The 19,146-nt window shown below is 43.9% G+C and overlaps 1 protein-coding gene across 2 annotated transcripts in view; it reads left to right on the top strand.

Moving 5' to 3' along the window:
* Nucleotides 1–19,146, top strand: part of SIRAL2 (SIR2 antiphage like 2) — a 748,558-nt gene that overhangs the window by 251,378 nt on the left and 478,034 nt on the right. For both annotated transcript variants that reach the window (XM_086928446.1, XM_086928445.1), the window contains exon 5: nt 9,764–10,016. In XM_086928446.1, coding sequence (XP_086784572.1) covers nt 9,764–10,016 — 253 coding nt within the window. The remainder of the gene's footprint in view (nt 1–9,763; nt 10,017–19,146) is intronic.

The following is a 19,146-nucleotide window of genomic DNA, read 5'->3' as shown; positions in this document are numbered from 1 at the left end:
AGATGGAAAAGACGTGTAACGGAAAGCTCGTCCTTCTTTGAAAAAGGCCGGAGACAGGCCGAAATGCATCAGAAACGTTTGGGACGGCTTTTGAGAAATAAAAGAACATTTGTCAATGCGACGTGTGCGGCTCATTCTTTCCAGTACCTGGGAAGGTGAAGAAATATATATATATATATATAGCCCTTATATCGCTCGATGCTGCCGCATCCAAGTTCCACTGCTCCAACTGGATTAGAACGAACAAGCCAGACCCAGTTCTTGTGCAAAAGTAAGTGTTTTATTCCATCCAAAGATTAACACCCAAGCAGTCCTGCATGACGCGTTTCGCCTCTAGCCAGAGGCTTGATCACATGATACGTTACTGGACATCAAAAAGGGTACTTATGGCTTTTCTGAACCACATTGGGGCGGATTCCTGTGAAAGCAATCCTCCCACATTAACTCCTTAATGTCTCTCATTCTGTTCGTAATCAAACAATGGTGTTTTTTTCTTTGTAAGAGTACAAGGCACAGTGCCCTAATTTTGACATTCCTAATTCTACACAGAATATACATATAATTCATTAGACATTCTATATACAGTCAGAACATAGTATAGTGCACAAGCAGCTAAAGTTCAATATTTTGAGGAAAAATATATATAATGTCTCATAAATAATTAAAATTCATGATATATACACATTATTTACAATAAAAGACTTAGTGTCTAAATAAATAATCCTCTACAAATTTCATACTAGCAGCATTTAGTATTGTGCAAACTCAAGCAATTAAAGTGCAAATTGTTATCAACACTTGTTACTTATGTATTTCATAAGTACATCCTATGATCAGAAGTTTGTGTAGACGAAATGTCAATATATGATATATAAAAAACACCACTTCAAATTTCAAAGAATGAGTACATACAAGTCATGTAACTGAATTTCAAAGAAACCTTAATTCATTTATGCCAAAGTACCATAATGCATCGTGACCCCAGGAAAAATAAAGACCAAAGTGCAAGTTTGTTACAAACGTGTAAAAATAATAATTCAATTAATTTTTCTTTCTTTTTATACTCAGTATTTTTGAAAACGGTATCATACTCATTTTCAATTTTCATGGAGTGGGAGTTAAATAGTTCCTAATTTATTTTTGTAAGATGTTCTTTCTACTTAAGGCAGCATTTAAAGTGCCACAACCACGATGTAAAATAGTTAACATTCCCACCTTGGCAGACACATCTATTCAGTGTACAAATGTCATAATTCACTTGTTTCCTAATATCTGAAATGTCACATTTGTAGTCCGAAAAATACTATGATTTCTCGTTACAGATGCCTATAAACAAGTTTACAAATCTTCACTTGCATTAAGGCCCCTAGGGGCCTTGCTATCAAGTTCGATTATGTATCTGGTTTCCAGAAGGCGGAGTTTAGCATCCCTGTCACCTCCTCTTTTCAAGGGCATGACACAGTCTATTGCAAAATATAAGAGACCCGAAGGATCACTATTGTGGACTTTTTCAAAGTGGCGTGCCACCGGGTAAGATTGGTCTTTACCCACTATTGCTCTAATATGCTGCAGTACCCGTCTGTGTACCGGCAAGCGAGTGCTGCCTATATACCGCAGATCACACGGGCACTGCAGCACGTGGACAGCAAAATCAGTTTTGCAGGACATGCGTTTTTTGATTGGTACAGGTTTGCTATTAAAAGGAACTGTATTCTGAGTTTTGCTACACCCGTTTTTACAGGCTTTGCATACCGCGCATTTTTTAAAACCACCTCCCAGGGCACCCCAGGTATCAGATATAGGCTTTTCCAAAAAATTGTTGGCTAGTTTATCAGACATGGAGATGGACTTTCTGAAAGTGATGTTTGGTTTTTTAACTACGAACTTACCAATAACAGGGTCCCCTGTTATTAAGTTCCAGTTTTTATAGAAGATTCGTCTGATCTCCTTGTGCTGTTTACTAAAAGTTATGATAACTCTGGGTGCAATTAGTTTTTCTTTTTCAGATAAACCATCTCTAGATTTCTCTTTCACAGTTAAAGCCTCCTCCCTAGATATTGTGAGAGATCTGTTTGTAGCTCGTTGTATTGTTTTGACTGAGTAGCCTCGAGCCAAGAAACGTTCCTTGCTCTCCTCTTGTATTTTGTGGCACTCGGCCTCCGAGCTACATATCCGCCTAATTCGCAGCATTTCCCCGAAGGGAATACTGTTTATCAGGTGATAGGGATGTTGACTAGAGGCATGTAAAACTGTATTCCCGGCTGTGGGTTTCCTGTGCATTCTAGTCGCTAACTTATCGCCGGCAACATAGACCTCGGTATCCAAAAACACCACTGCCTCTTCATTTATGTGGGAGGTGAACTGCAGATTTAAATTGTTCTTGTTAAGTTCCTCAATGAACTCCTGCGCTTCTGTCACTGAACCTCGCCATATCAAGAACAAATCATCTATGTATCGTAGATACAATGGTACATGTTCCTGCATTGTACCCTCCAAAGGGCCGCCCAGGACATGCTCCTCCCAGAGTCCCATGTGAAGGCATGCTAGACTCGGGGAGAAGCAAGACCCCATTGCGACCCCTCGGACCTGCTGGTATAGCTGGTTATTGAATAAAAAGAAGTTTTATATATATTCACTGAAAAAACCATAGGTTTCCGACATGTTATAGTTAGGAATTAGCATTTTAAAAAACGTAGAAATTCACTGAAAAAAACCATAGGTTTTAGGGGTGTATAGTTAGCTGGACATTTCACTCGTACAAAACCATTGAAATTCCTCAGTTATAGTTAGTTGTACTAACTATAACTTGCACGCCCGCAATCCACTGCTGATGATGTCACATATTACATCATTCATTACATGGTCAGTGACATCACTGATGTCATCACCGATGACATCTCAAATGACAGGATTGAAGGGGAGTTTTTTCCCCAACTTAAAACGTGCCACAAGGCGTGTTTGCACACGTCACCTCAGGCCCTATCCCCTCCCTTCACCACTGTTCAAACGCGCCCTGTGGCCGGGAGATTAAGTCCCCTTGAATCCTGAGGGTCCCTAGCCACAGAGCTGCGTTGCAGAGAGGTGTAAAAAGGGGCGTGGTCTCTGAACATCTGTCTGCAACGCAGCTCCCTGGCGCAGACTGGAAATACCTGTTGGGCTATTTGGCCCTCAGGGACCCTCAGTATTGAAAGAGAATTAATTCCCCAACTTAAAACGCGCCACAGGGCTCGTTTGTACAGTGGTGAAGGAAGGGGTCTGGCCTGATTTGACATGTCTGCAAACATGCCCTGTGGCGCGTTTTAAGTTAGAGAATTATTTCCTCCTCAATCCTGTGGGTCCCTGGGGGCCAACTAGCCCACCAGGTACCTTCAGTATGCACCAGGGAGCTGCGTTGCAGAGAGGTGTTCAGAGGCCATGCCCCTTTTTACAACACTCTGCAACGCAGCTCCGTGGCACTTACTGGAGGTACCTGGTGGGCTAGTTGGCCCCCAGGGACCCTCAGGATTGTCAAGGAATTAATTCCCAAACTTAAACCGCGCCACAGGGTGTGTTTGCACACATGTGAACTCAAGCCCCGCCCCCTCCCTTCACCACTGTGCAAAAGCGCCCCGTGGCGCGTTTTAAGTTGAGGGATTAACTTCCCTTGAATACTGATGGTCCCTGGGGTGCAACTAGCCCACCAGCTACCTCCAATAAGCGCCACAGAGCTGCGTTGCAGAGAGGTGTAAAAAGGGGCGTGGCCTCAGAACACCTCTCTGCAACGCTGCTCCCTGGCGCATACTGGAGGTTCCTGGTGGGCTAGTTGGCCCCCAGGGTCCCCCCGTATTGAAGGGGAATTCGTTCCCCCTCTGCAAACGCACCCGGGGCACGTTTGCAGAGTGCCACAAGAAGGGGGCGTGGCCTCTGGCGCAATGCCAGTCTTTTTCTTTTTTTTGTTTAATATTTTGTTCCTGGGGACCCCATCCCCCAGGCCCTGCCCCCTAATACATTTTTTTTAATTAAAAATTCGGGAAAGGGGCCATAAAGCCCCCCTCCCGAGGCCATAATCGGCCCCGGGAACCCCATCCCCGGGGCATAGCCCTTTTTTCTTTATATTTTGCATATAGGAGGGGGGCTGCCTTGCCCCTCTCCTTGGGCTATTTATGGCCCCGGGGACCCCATGCCCCAGGGCCAGCCTTCTTTTTTAATTAAAATTTTACATTTTGGGGTGGGAGGTGTGTGGCCCCCCTCCCGGGCCATTTGTAGCCCCGGCACCCCATCCCCCGGGCTGGCCCTCTCCATTGAGGACCGTGGGGGGGTCCCCAATCCCCCCATGGTCCCGCCGGTTCCCCTCCTCCTGTGGCAGCCGGCATTGCTTTTCCACACGATGAGCAGCTAAGATGCAGCTCCCCCTGTGGAAAAGCAATTTGCTTTGCTACTTGGAAGAGAGAGCAGGTCTCTAAAAGCTTGGGGGCTTTTCTGGATGGATATTTAACACGGCAACTCCGGCCGTGGGAGATTACCCCACCGTCAACATCAGTTGCAGGTCTGTGTGGCTGCGTAGCACTGTTGCACCTGTTTCCAGTACGAGGAAGTGAATAATTTGGAGGCAGAATTATGAACTTTAGGCCCACCGGAGGGCAAAGAAAACATTCATGGAAATTAGGGTTAAAACTATTTTGGAAAATAACGGACCCCACCAAAGCAGCAGTCCGTATCTGACTTTCCAAATCACCCGCCCTATGATTAAGATGCTGGAGGCATTGAAACGCGTCAGTCTCATAAATCAATCAGGTTTTAATTGCTGCCTTTTGTGAATAAAGGTTCGGATGAATTCTGCTTTGTGGAGTGCATCTCTAAAAGCCCGGGGGCTTTTCTGGATGGATATATATATATATATATATATATATATATATATATATATATATATATATATATATATATATATATATATATATATATATATATATATATATATATATATATACTACCTACTGGCGGTCGCCAGTAGGTAGTTATAGTTAGGATTTTTTTCAATGTTAAATCTCAAAATTCTATTTGGAATAACTTTGGCGCCAGTTGACGAATCTGCCTGAAAATTTCCTCAAAATGGCCTCGTCGAGCTCCGGTCCTTCCCTGAAAGTTTGGGGGGGGATGCGTCAAGCGGGGGCCGAGATAAAAGGGGGGTCCCAAAACACGTTTTCCCCATGTTAATTTCCATAGGGCGGTCAACCTCACTTTTAGCCCGAACGGCTGAATGGATTTCCACCAAATTTTGCAAAATTGTAGGGACTGGTAGCCCGATGTGCCTTTGCTATGTCTCAAGATATGTGCTACAGTGGATTTTGAGTAATTTAAGTTCAAAAAAATATATATATCTATAGGCGCGCCCCGGTACGCGCACCAGGGAGCGCACCGGGGGCGCCACGCGACTTGCGCAGGGAAAGCTGATTGGCTCACGGGTGTCTGTAAACATTCGAAACAGTCCGGAGCGGCCGCCATCTTGTGTCTCGGTAGGATTGAGACACAAGAGGTGGCAAAAATCAAAGGGGAAAATGAGCAAAAGGGGGCAGGGTACACCCCCCCTGACCCCCTAGGTTTGATGTGGGGGCAAATAAAGGGTCCCGTAGGACAAAAAAATTTTTCGATTTTCGCGGGGGGAGCGCCCGGTACGCGTACCGAGAAGCGTACCATGGAGAAAAAAGAATGACACTTTTAAAAAAAAAAAATATCATTTTTTTATAAATTGGAGGTAGTTCTGAAAAGAACTTTTTTTTTGTTTTTGTTGTTTTATATTTTTTTATACTTTTTAAAATGATTTAATATTTTTTTTGGATTTTTTTCAGGGGAAAAACAAAAACAGGGATTCAAAAACTGCTCAACAGGAGCAAAAAAATGTGAAAATTTAGGGTCTGGGAGAGCAGCGGTGTTCCTGTCTCTTTATAGCAATGAGTTCCAACGCTCTGCTCCCCATAACAGAGCAGTTCGTCACAGTCCACGCATAGAAATTTAATGCCTGCAAAGACCAGCTGTACGTTAGGGACCATTCTTTCTCGTGTTGTTCCTGAAGGTGTTGCTCCACCAGTGGAGGTGCTGACGCCATCTCTTGGTAAATTCCGTGCCAGCTCCCTGACACTCTCCCTGGAATAATTATTTGGGTGTCTTCTTTTGACATGCCTAATTAAATTGGCATTTCCAAAGCTATATTTTTTTTGAGGATTGCCTCTGGATAAAATACTGCCACATATTTTGCAGGTTACTTTACCAGCATTAACTTTTTTTTGTCCTTCAGGGATGTCATAAAATTTCCAGATGAAGTGGTTCTTTTTTTCTGGAGAGGAGGGTCCTCAGGCAAAAAAGCATCTGAATCACTGCTGGATGACTCCCTTGCAGCCATTGCTGTAGATCAGGAAAATTATGAGAAGAAAATACACAGAACACCTCTTGCTCTCTCCAAGTGCAAATTAATAGTGAGAGAAATGGGTGGGATTCTCAAAATTTTGAAAAAAAAAACTTCTGAACCAATGAAAAGTGTTATTTTAAAGTCACATGGCTTGACGCGCTTACGATACGCGCCCTTGGGCGCGTCCCGGGGCGCGTAGCCTAAGCGTGTCGGGGCGCTTACGTTGCGCAATCGTATACGCTCGGGCGCTTATGCGGTGCGTCATAAGACGCATCTCGCGGCTACGCGATACGTGTCTTATGACGCAAGGCGTGGCGTGGCGGCTACGCGATACGTCACAATGTGGTTTTCGTTCGCGGCAATAGCGCTATCCGGACGCTCACCGGTACGCGCCCCGGGGTGCGCCGTAACATTGCGCTTACCGGTGCGTTCACCGGTACGCGCCCCGGGAGCGCCTCGGGGTCAAAAATAAAATAAAAAAAAAAAAAATTAACATATTTATACAATATAAAATTCATTTTAAAATTTTACACTTTTTATACCTATAAATATTTGCTATTAAAAAACCATTGAAATTCACTAAAAAAACCATAGGTTTCACACCAGTTATAGTTAGGAATTAGCATTTAAAAAACCTATTAAATTCACTGAAAAAACCATAGGTTTCACACCAGTTATAGTTACCTGGAAATTTTACTGACATAAAACCATTGAAATTACACGTTATAGTTAGTTGGACTCACTATAACTTGCGCGTGCAATGCACTGCTGATGACGTCACATATTACATCACTCATGACATGGTCAGTGACAACACTCTTGACATCACTGATGAGACCATCCTTGTGACAGAGTGACAGACCTCCTTTCACTGTAATGCAGTGGTCTTTAAACTGGGGGGCGGGCCCCCCTAAGGGGGCCCCAACTTATCCCAGGGGGGGCGCCAGGCTCTGCTCAAAAGAAGCATTTAGCTGATAACAGGGCTTTGTTTTAAGCTGACAAAGAGCGTCACAAAGCCGCTCTGTAATGGCCCATCGCTAACATGTTTTGTCCTTTATATTCTAGCTGGGAGAAGGTGTCAAAAGGGAAGGGACTCCAAATATTCTTCAAACCCCTCAACCCCACTTCTAATAGTCACAAGGCAAATGCTGTACATGTATGATACGGTACAAGTAAGGCCTGCTTGGCCAGAATACTATATTTGGCAATCATGGATTGGATTGCATTTTTAAAACGTTAAGAGAACGTAACTGCAATGTTTAAATAAGTATAGACATATTTAAACAATGCCAATTTAATAAAATAATTTTGAAAAATTATAAGGGGGTCCCCGATAATTTTTTTCACCCACTGGGGGGCGTGGCATTAAAAAGTTTGAAGACCACTGCTGTAATGTAACCCTGGAAACACATATTCCAAAATAGAAACATTTTTTTAAAAATGGAGATACCCATACCAGTTACAACAACCAATTCAATAATTCCACCATCTATATACACATTCACTCATTGACCAACAGTTCTATATAGTCACTCATACATATACTCACTCATCATATGTAGTGATACACCTATACATCCTGTTACACACCGACAGTCATCCAAAAGATACTCTCACACATACTCACACATGCAAATAAACTATTGAACATCTATTTATTTGCATATACAGCTATACACACACTACCACCTTACTTCTAAGGAAACTTACACATACTTACTCTCTTAAACAATCATTTATAGAAAAACATACTTATTTAAACAGGAACTCTTACAATCCCTCACTCTCACATATACTCACTTATATACATCAATATTCACATATAGTAGATTAAGTCATATGTAGTTACTGATAAAGACTCTAGTGAGACAGTCATTCACTCACTAACACACACATATACACACTCATCCACCCATACAGTCCTGCACATATGCTGTCTTCAAAACACATACAAGCAGAGAGTCAGTCACTCATGCATCTATGTGCTAAGGAATACCCCCACCAAACCATATAGACACTCATAATGATATTAAAACAAACATCTAATAACCCATATACACACACATGTAGCTAATCACCAACACATGCAGCCACTTATACACAAAGTGAAACACAAATACATATATTTAAATATTTAAACATTACTTGTTAATAGATGTATTCACTAAGATACACTTAATAAGCCAGTTAACCAATCATTTTTTTTAAAAAAAAACATCCATGTAAATTCTTATTAAAATATTTATTCTTCAAGCAACTTTTACATATACATATATAACACATATTTATTTTTTAAAAATACACATATTCACTGGATGGTCTCATCAGTGATGTCATGAGTGATGTCACTGACCATGTCATGAGTGATGTAATATGTGACGTCATCAGCAGTGCATTGCACGCGCAAGTTATAGTGAGTCCAACTAACTATAACGTGTAATTTCAATGGTTTTATGTCAGTAAAATTTCCAGGTAACTATAACTGGTGTGAAACCTATGGTTTTTTCAGTGAATATATAGATATATATTCAGATTTATTGTACTCCTCTGCAGTAATTTACACACGGTGGAATGGTCAACTCAATTTATTAAATACTAGCTTACCCGTCGCGCGTTGCTGCGATCTCAGAAGAAAGGAAATTCAAGGAAACTCGTTATGATAACATTCAATTTACATTGTGTCATTTTTATTGAAACTTATTCATGTTGTTTTAATCTGTTTATTTATTCGAGTGCTTGTGGATACACGGTATTTTTTGTTTTTCCGTCTGGTGCGTACACAAATAAATCAGAAGGTTTTCCGACGCATGAGCTGGCCAAATACAGTTGTCCATGTGAGAAGCACGGATTCTCCAAATGTAGTCCACACACTTTCAGCAATTGTCCTTGTGCTTTGTTGATGTCATTGCAAAAGCGAGTCGCATCGTAAACTGTAAACGTTCAGTATTGATTATGAGGGCCCTGGAACGCCGGGGGGCCGATATTTAACAATTTTTTTGTCAGAAACCTTCGCAGGAGTGTACTCAACAACTTTTAACAATTTATTTATTTTTATAAAAATTTTTTTGCCAGAAACCTTTGCGGGAGTGTACTCAACAACTTCCCAAAGTTTCATGGCGATCGGATGAATGGTGTAGTAATGCATAAAGGACAAACAGACATACTTTCGTTTTTGTATATATAGATTGGGGAAACTGACCCAACACGTATCGGCTCAAGCAGAGCCTTCTTAGGTTGCTATTGATAATAGAAATATGTATTCTCATTTTGCTCTCCTCGTATCAATGATACATTTGAAATTGTGTTGTTTGTTTGTTTGTTTTTTACAAATATTTGTATTCTAACAAAACTGTATTTAATGCAGGAATACTTTAATTGCAGGAATATTTTAAGAAGCCTTACAATTAAAAATCCGCAAGACATCGTTTTGGTTGTTGGCACCGGTGTAAGCTCAGCAGCGGCTCCTGATATTGAGGCATTAAATTCATTCCGGTGCTTCCTATTGGCTGTCCTCGATGCTGCCGAAGAGCTGCAAGTTGTGCACCCTTCAACCATCTTGTCATTCCGCACTAAAGTGAAGAAAGAGAGGGACTTGTTCGTTGTTGCGCATGATCTCATCCGAGAAATGTCACCGGTGAGTCTTTGTGTGAGCATGAAAAGAACGTACTCCGTAAAAATTCATAGTAGTAGCTCTGGTGCAAGAATTTTATAGGTCGGCCAGCAAAATTATTTCCTGCAGTTTAAATGCTTCCTTTTTGCCAGCTAGCAAGGTTATTTAAAGCCATTCGTTTCAGTCTTGTGCCACCTTCTGGACATTTATGATAGTACCCCAAGGCAACTGCTTATACTGGCTCACACATTTCTCAACTTTTGCCATATCAAAAGGGTGACTTCCAGCTAGACCTGACATTTGTCTTTTGGTATTCTCCAAAACATTTACCTTCACGCCTCCTCTTTGCTTAATTTGTTTTTGTTGGCCTTAGGATGCTGTACACTTTACTACTGCTAACCAGGGCCTGTGCTCTCTCCTTCAAACTTGGTAAAATGGGCCTACACCTGATACATTTAATTTTCTTGTATGTTCCTAGTATATGCTACTGCACGTACCCAGGGCCTGTAAATTAAATGCTACAAGTGGGCATAAGCTTTATTTTGCAACTTACTAAGGTAGCCTTTTAAAACATGTCTCATGCCTGCTATGGCAGCCTGGAGTGCAGTTTTAAACTGGCATTTTGAACTTGGAAAATAAACCTTTTGCCAGACCTAAACATGCCTTTTTAATACTTATAAGTCAAACATACGGCAGGCCATAAAGGCCCATAGGGCAGAGTGCATGGTATTTGAAAAGTAGTACATATGAACTTGATTATTCTATGTCCTGACAGTGAAAAATTCCTAAATACTTTTTCCGTTGTTGTAAGGCCTATGTCTCCTCATGACTCACGCAGGATTATCTTATTACATTTAGTAAGTGCTAACTTTAGATTGGGAGAAGCTGGAGATATGCCATTTACACTAAAATTGATTGTAATTTAAAATTCTCTTTTGAGTTGGAATTCTGAAGCTTTTAAAAAGTTGACATTTTCTTGTCCCAAGCAACTGTGGCTTTGGCCAGTGTCTTGGGTCACAGGACTGTGAATTGCTCTGCTGTTGGGGTTTGTGTATTACTTCCAGACAGTGACACAAAGGGGACTCAGGTGTGGACTGGATGGGCCATCCTGGCAGAATGAATAGAGAGGATCTGCACCCAGTCCTACTTACACCTCAGATGACTTTGCCTACCGCACTGAAAAAGGAACCTGACATGCTGTGCTTTTGTCAACCAATACAGTTTAGAGTATTGATCAGGAGAAGGGAAAGAACTTTCCAGAACCAGTGTTGGTAGTAGGTCAGGGTACCCCCCCCCCCCCCCCCCCCCATACAAAGGCTGGCACCAGGTATAAATATTGGACCTCCGGAGCCACTCATGAAAACACTCCTGGACCTGTGGAAGATTCAGACGAAGTACTGCCCTGCTGCCATTGGATTGGACTACTGCTTGAAGGACTGTCCTGCTGTCCAAAGAAGGAAGACTGAACCTGCTTCCCTTGCTCCCAGGTTACCCAGAGTGACTCCAGGGTTGGCTGGCTGACCTCCTGTCTGAGCTACAAAGAAACAACAAGCTTTAGAAGCCTCCCTGAGACTGTGCAGCTGCCCATCTGCAACTGGACCTGTCTGAGCCCAGCTGCTGGCCTGTCTTGGAGTATGTTCTGATCCCCCAGAGGTGCCCCCGAGGTTCTGGACACTTGGCCGGCATCAGTGAGAGATCCTTCTAAAAAGAAAAAGTAAAAATCCTGAAGTTTGTGCTCCTAGTCACCACAAACGACCAGTTTGTGCCAGAGGTCTGCCACCTGCGGTGACTGCCAACTCGAAGCTCCCGGTGAGGCCAGCTCTTCACCGACATAGGGCGTCCATGACAACCTGCAACATGAGATGTGCACTTCATGCTACAGCAGTGACAATCCAAAACGACCGCCAACACAAAGCTCTAGCGATGACCAGGTCTTCGTGCTATAGCAGTGACCGTCTGCAAAGCTCAACCTGCTATTTGCAACGAAAGCCTCATCCTCGTGGCCTGCTCTAACACGAACAGAACTCTTCGGATCAGACTTGAAAAGGTAACTTTTCAGTAACGTGGTCACCCTGAACTTTTGACTTTCCATCTGTCTGGCGCAATCAGATGACCATGTGATTTTCTTTTTACTTTTAGGCGCTATTTTCAATAAAACTTGGATATCGCTGTGTCTACTGATTAGATTTTTGTCATTCTGGTATCAGTTTATTTGTTAAAATGTACTCATTTTTCTAAATTCTGAATCTGATGGAGGGGGGCTCCTCTCTTTTTCTTTTTAAACTTTATCATTTTCACAAAAGTGGGATCGTAACCATCAGTATAGTAGTGTCTACAGGTTTTATTTGTCTTTGCAGCATCAATATACTTACGTCTTGTAAATGACAGCCCACGGATACAGAATCACATTCATAAAACCCCAGGCTGGATCGCAACACACACCGCAGTGTTAAAACCTCCACCCATTGCCTCAGTCTGGTATTATTAACAGTGACGCAGTGTCCCTTGCCTACCTTTACCCTCCCCAACAACTTTTGATCCTCAATAGTCACCTGTTGAAATAAATGCACTTTTATCACAGTAACTGGGCACACATCACTACTTCTTCTAATTTAGAAGCAAGAAGACCACCACCAAATATTGGCCAATTCTGTGGATGTCCAAGAGTCTTTTAAAATGCTCTCTCTTTATGTTTTTAATGTGAGATCAAAAGGCCACTTTTTGAAAGGTTGTGAATTGTGGATGTATTGTGTAGTGTTGTTTTTTTTAGCTGCTATGCACTGATATTAAGCATGATAATTCACAGACTCACTCAAGTCTCTTCTTCTGATAACATTGGAAATCAGTCTTTGATGGGGTCTTAAATCAATGGTTGCTCACAGGCCAACCGTAAAAGTTCACAGTCATTTAAAATATTTGTAGTAAACTGTCTCTCTGGACAGTGAACTACAAAGTACACTATGTAGAGAGTGCGAGAGATCCCCAAAGGGCAGGTAGAGGTAAAAGTAGATAATACTAACTCTCTTTTTGTGGTAATGTGGGCGAGCAGTTAGGCTTATCAGATGATAGTGTTAGGCATTTGTTGTACTCACAGAGGCAATAATGGAGACACACACTCAAGAATAAACCTGAAACCAATTTGGATAAAAATATTGGAGCATATTAGCAAGAACCTCGTTAAAATTATTGCCATTTTAGCAGCCGGAAATTGCTGCTAAAACGGCGATAATGGGCTTTGCTAATATGCGTTATAGAATTCCAATAGAAGCCCAGGTTAGATGCGCAGGACATCTAACCTGGGCTTCTATTGGAATTCTATAACGCATATTAGCAAGCCCATTATCGCCGTTTTAGCAGCAGTTTCCTGCCGCTAAAATGGCGATAATTTTCACGAGGTTCTTGCTAATATGCCTCATTGATTTTTATATAATCATTAAGACCATAAACACATCGCGCATGCGCGCGTAAATGCGTGTAATAAGTCTGCGTGGATCGGAGCTGTCCGCTGCATGCGCACGTAAACGCGCGTAATGAGTCTGCGTGGATCGGAGCTGTCCGCTGCATGATCGCGTAAATGCGCGTAATGAGTCTGCAAGGCAAAGAATCAGGGGGCCTCATTAATGAGGCTGTGCGTCACTTCTACGTCACTTTTTGTGACGCACCAGTGGCGTAAAAAATGCGCCTTGTTGCGCCATATTTACAAAGTGACTCATCTAAGTAGATGCGTCACTTTGTAAACCCCTGCGCCACCTTATACCTGCACCAGGTATAATGTATGCAAGGGGGCGTATTGATGCAACAAAGGGTTGTAGAACTGACGCAGTGAAATCTATAAGATTTCACTGCGCCACTTCTAGGACACAAATGCGTCAATTTCTTACGCCTGCCTTACAGCAGGCATAAGACTGACGCAAGCTCTTTCACATGGGGCTTGCCCTATGTGAAAGGACACATTGCTGGAGTTGCGTCACTTTTGTGACACACTCAAGCAATGCGTCACTTTTGGGCCATACAGATACGTCAGAAATACTGACGTATCTGTAACTCCTTGTGACATGATGCGTCATATTATAAATATGACTCATCCAACATGTCGCAAGGAGAGCACAATGAAAAGTGACGCATTGCTGTTTTCACGCAGCGATGCGTCACTTTTCATAAATGAGGTCCCGGGAGCATTTCTTCAAGCACCGTGAATACCAGGGACCGCAGGAAAAGTGGCATGGAGGATGCGCATAGACTCTCAGAGTTGGTAATGGGTCATATTATCGAGAAGGGAAGCCAGAGAGTCCTGAAATACCTGTAGATAGGTAACAAAGGTGCCATCAGAGTCTGCCATTCTAAAGGAGGTAAGCTGCAGTCAGCGCAGATGCCCCTGCCCACCAGCCTCAGATGTCACAGAGAGCTAGCTGTGGGGGTCCAAGAATCAGTGCTAAAGCAGGGACGAAGAGGGGCTCCAATCTCATTCTACACCAAGAACGTACACACCAGCGTGTCAACACACCCTGCGAGAGGGGCCATAGATCGCAGTCTGAAGCGGACACAGAGCCACATGTTCTGCCTCGGGAGACGGGTGAGGCTGAAACTGGATTGGGTTCCGCCAAAAATGTGTAAAGTGTGCCTGGGCACTAAAAAATAGAGATCCATGTCGGGTGCACCAAGACCACCCTGTGCTAATGGAAATGTAAGAATTTCCCATGATACACAAGGCTGTTTACAAGCCCAAGCCAGCCAAACAAGGTGGGACCGCAACTGTCGATGAAAGCGGGTCAGAAGGGGAAGAGGTAGGTTAATAAAGAGATAAAAAAATGAAGGATGTATGATCATTTTGGCGATAGCCAATCTACCAGTTACGGATAAGGGCAACTTCAACAATGTTGCCACATGCTTTTTAAGCCACATAAGAAGCCTGCCATAGATGTGGCGCCACAGTTCCTCTGTCTTATGGTTGAACCATATCTCCTGGTATAGACAGAATCGGTGGTCCGCGTCAGGGGAAAGTTGGAAGCATAGGTTTGCATGGCATCAATAAGCAGCAGTAAAATGGACTTTGTCCAGTCAATAGTGATGCCTGCTTTGCCCCCAAACCAAATAAACTCTGTAAGGAGCAGATTCAGATTTTCAGATGGGTTTCATACATGGTGACACAATTCACATACATGGAGACAAGAACACACCAAGGTTGGAAAGCTAGTCCTCGATGCGAGTGGTGCTGCCTCAAGCGGGCTGCTGGCTGCTCCACTGCCACCGCAAAGACAATAGGGAAGAGCCAGCATCACTGATGCGTAACTCGAGAAATCGCGAAGGGAGGTGAGATCCTGCCATTAATCCGCAAATGTGCAACAGGGAGGGTATAGAGCAGTCAGATTAAGTGAATGAATTTGTACCTCTCACCAAACCACTCAAGGAGGCAGAAAAGATCAGCCACTCAAGCGAGTCAAAGGCCTTGAAGGCATCAAGAAATGCTGCAGCAGCCAGTAGATTTGTATCTAATGTGTGAAGGAGGGCAAAGAAGGAGTGTGGGTTATGCACCGTTGTTTGTCCCGGCACCAAGCCCGATTGGTCCAGGCGGATCATATGAGGAAAATAGGTAAGAGGCACTGGGCAATAAATTTTGCCATTATCGTTCTCTCAATATTTATCATGGAGCGCTGTCTATAAGACTCACAGTGCGTAGGGTCCTTGTCAGGCTTAAAGATGGTCAATATTAGAGCTTACCGCAAGGAGGGAGGTAGGACACCCGTGCGCACAGACTCCTCATAGGTATGCAGAAGATGGGGGTCTAGCAAAGGTGTAAACTCCTTGTAAAAGACTGCCGTAAGTCCATCAAGGCTGGAGGCCTTATCTCTGGGCAGCCCAGATATGAACTGGACAGTCTCTTCTATCGTGAAGGACTCATTCAGGAAAAAGCAGTGACCTTCTTCCAACCAAATGAGCTGCACTGAATCCAGGCAGCTGATCATATCCGGGAGAGGAGAGCGTTGAGAAGAAGCAGGTATAGAAATCAATCATGGTGCGTTTGAAAGCCTCAGTCCCAACCCATATATTGTGGTGGACATCCCACAAGTTGACTATACAGTCGCTCGCCCAAGGCTTGCACAACATCCTTGCCAAGGTCCTGCCCAGCCATTCCCCTTCCCTGTAACGCCTTGCCTGGTCTCCTTCCGTATAGTTCGAAGGCATGTCGCGGATGCATGTGAGCAAGTCTTGCTCATCAGAGTCATGGTACTGAAATTCTAGGGCATGGATATCTGCCTCTAGGCGAGACAGGGTTGCCAAATTCATCTTCAATGTCCCAGCCTGCTTGTTGTTACAAACCCCAAGTATAACCGCCTAGAAGGCCTCCTAAAGATTGGACAGGGTAAAGTACTCAATGATTACTTCCCTAACCTTGTGGCGAAAAACCTGCTCATGCAGAGTGCCAGAGGGGAGCTTCCAGGAAAAGGCCCACAAGGCAGCATCAAGTGGGAGCACCCCGTTGTTTGAAAACACGGGGTGTGTTCAGACAATGTCTGAGCTAGGAGTCTGACCTTGAGAATCTATGAAGCGATTTCCTTGGAAGCAAGCCATAAATCAATCCTAGACCACATGTTATGGGAAGAGTTGATGCATGTCCCCCCCATATCATGCAAGTGATGTGCGCGCCAGACATCAGTTAGATTTTTATCAGTAATGATTGTTTGTAATTGAGCTGCAGATTGCGGATACGGTCAGCGTATAGCGCTGGATCGAACTGCATTGGCAACTAGTTTCACATTAAAGTTCCCACCAAACAGTATCGCGCTGGGTCCCAAGGTGCCCATCAGTCACCAAACCTCAGGAAAAACAATGGGGTCATCTGTGTTTGGGCCGTACATCAACACCAATATCAGTGGGCAGCCCTGCAAAAATCCAGCCAGCTGGATATATCGTCCCATGCCGATCGCGAAACGCAGAGAGCGTGTGCCAGCTTAATCTCCTGTGGAGGATCACACATCTTGCATAGTTTGAATAGCAGGCCACATGCTTCCTGCTGCCTCCAAACTTGGTAGGGAGGAAGATCAAACTGTTCGGAGCTGTTGTACCCTTTCTTGCTTCGGTGCTGCATCGAGGTTGTCGAGGAGCAGCACGCCGACATACTGGACTTCACTGGATTGGTACCTGCTGTGAGCAGGGGAGGGATATCTTCACTCCTAGGGAGCTTCAGTGTGATTTCTCGAAGACTGGAGGTGGAATCCAATGTTCAGGTCTTGCAGTGCCACCTAAATACTGAATTTAGGACGTTACAAAGGGTGACAGGTTGTAGCCAATAAGCTAGCTACCTTTAAGGTGTCTACACCCTCTAGTGACCACTCTCTGTGGAAAGAGGCACTACCCTAGTCCCGATAGAAGGTTTTCTCACCATCTCAAGATGGTGGAATTTCTAGAGAGGGGTTCACATTCCTTGCCCTACACTAGGGATGGTGTAGGCTAAGAGGGAACCCTCCTCCTAATCTAACAAATTTTCCTACCTTTTCTCATGCCAAAGGTGGAGCAGGAAAGGGAGCTTGGGTTGGATTTCAAGGGCGGCATTGCCTTTGAAACTTCCTGCCCAGGAAGGCCATCCTATCCTGGAGGAAGTGAGAAGCACTTCCGCCCAGAGCAGGCTTTGTCACATTCCCCTGATTGCACTGGCTTTCACCCCATGAGGTCAGGCTGGGAAAAACAAGTCAGGAACCACACCAGTGTTTGGTAGATTTTCAGGAGACCCTCTAAAAGGGTCTTCTATGTGACTTTATTAATAAATCCCACCCTGGCATCAGTGAGGAGTTATTAAGACAAGATATTTAGTGCCATACACCTTAGGAATCAGTGAAGCCATCACAGAGCTATGAAACTCATGTGAACAAGTATAAAGCCCATGTACTTTTTATGGCTTCCCTGTGCACTTACATCTCAGAATAGACTGGACTTTTTAGGGGCATATCTGCTCATGTGAATATGCCCACACATAGGATGTAGTGCAGCTATACTTAGGGCTAAGGGCTGCAGGTGGGGAAATTACCTATATCCCATGCAAACAGGGCTGTGTGCCATGTCGACTCTTCGGATTTTTCTGCACCATGACACGCAGCCTGAAATGGCAGAGTGAATAGCCATGGAAAGGGTCCCTGGGGTGGCACACCCAGTGCTGCAGCCCCAAAGGAGCCTTTTCAGTACCCATGCCCTAGGTATCAGGGGTGCCATTTACTGGGGACTTACAGAGGTAACATCAGGTGAGAAGTGGGGGCTGACCATATCAAAAGAGGCACTTTCCTACAATGGTGCTTTAAACATGACCAATATGCACTTTATAATCTGTACCAAATACTAGCCAGACTCATCTTGAGGTAGCCATATCTGTCCCAGGCCTACGAGAGGGTCTCTGAGTGAAATTAGTAAATATTGGAGGAATCAGTCATTTCAGTCCTTAGGCCCCAGTTTTCATGCAGATGATGTATCCTGCACTCAAGAAAGCAGACACGCGTCATCCCTCTTGACGCTGGATCGGATCCAGAACACCTACAACTACAGCAGCTTAGCTACAGACACCATGGGGCATATTTACAAGCCCCTATTGCCACAGGAATGTCACTTTTAGTGACGTTCCCATGGCGATATGTGCTTTGCCTTATTTACGAGGCAGTGTTAAGCCACTTAACATGGCTTAAAACTGCCTTGTCTGCCTTGTAAATAAGGCACAATTTTGCGCTGTACTCAGTGTGAAAGGGTATTACGGTGGGTGTTCCACCGCAACACCCATTGATTTTGACGCTGCCCTGTATTTACAAGGGCAGCTTAAATAGGAGGCAGGCCAAATTAAGACCAGGGAAAACCTGGTCTTAAACAGGCGAAACGAGGAGAAAGGCTTTATTTCTCCTCGTGTTTGCTGTTTCCGTGTGTGCTGCGTGGCCAGCACACATAGAACCAGCAAAAGGCCATTGATTGTTTATGTACAGGAAGGTGACCTTTCCTGCACATAAACAATCTTTAAAAACAAATGACATTTTGTAACTTCTATGTGTGCTGCATTAAGCAGCACACATAGAAGTGACAAAACACCATGTAAAGATGGTTTATGTGCAGGAAGAGACACCTTTCTGCATATAAACAATCTTTCCCTCAACGCAGGAACCCTTGCACTATGGTGCAAGGG

This window comes from Lissotriton vulgaris, chromosome 7 (genome assembly GCF_964263255.1).
Source record: "Lissotriton vulgaris chromosome 7, aLisVul1.2, whole genome shotgun sequence".
Taxonomy (NCBI): Eukaryota; Metazoa; Chordata; class Amphibia; order Caudata; family Salamandridae; genus Lissotriton; species Lissotriton vulgaris.
The sequence above is the reverse complement of the archived record's forward strand: the minus strand, read 5'-3'. Positions and strand labels throughout refer to the sequence as shown.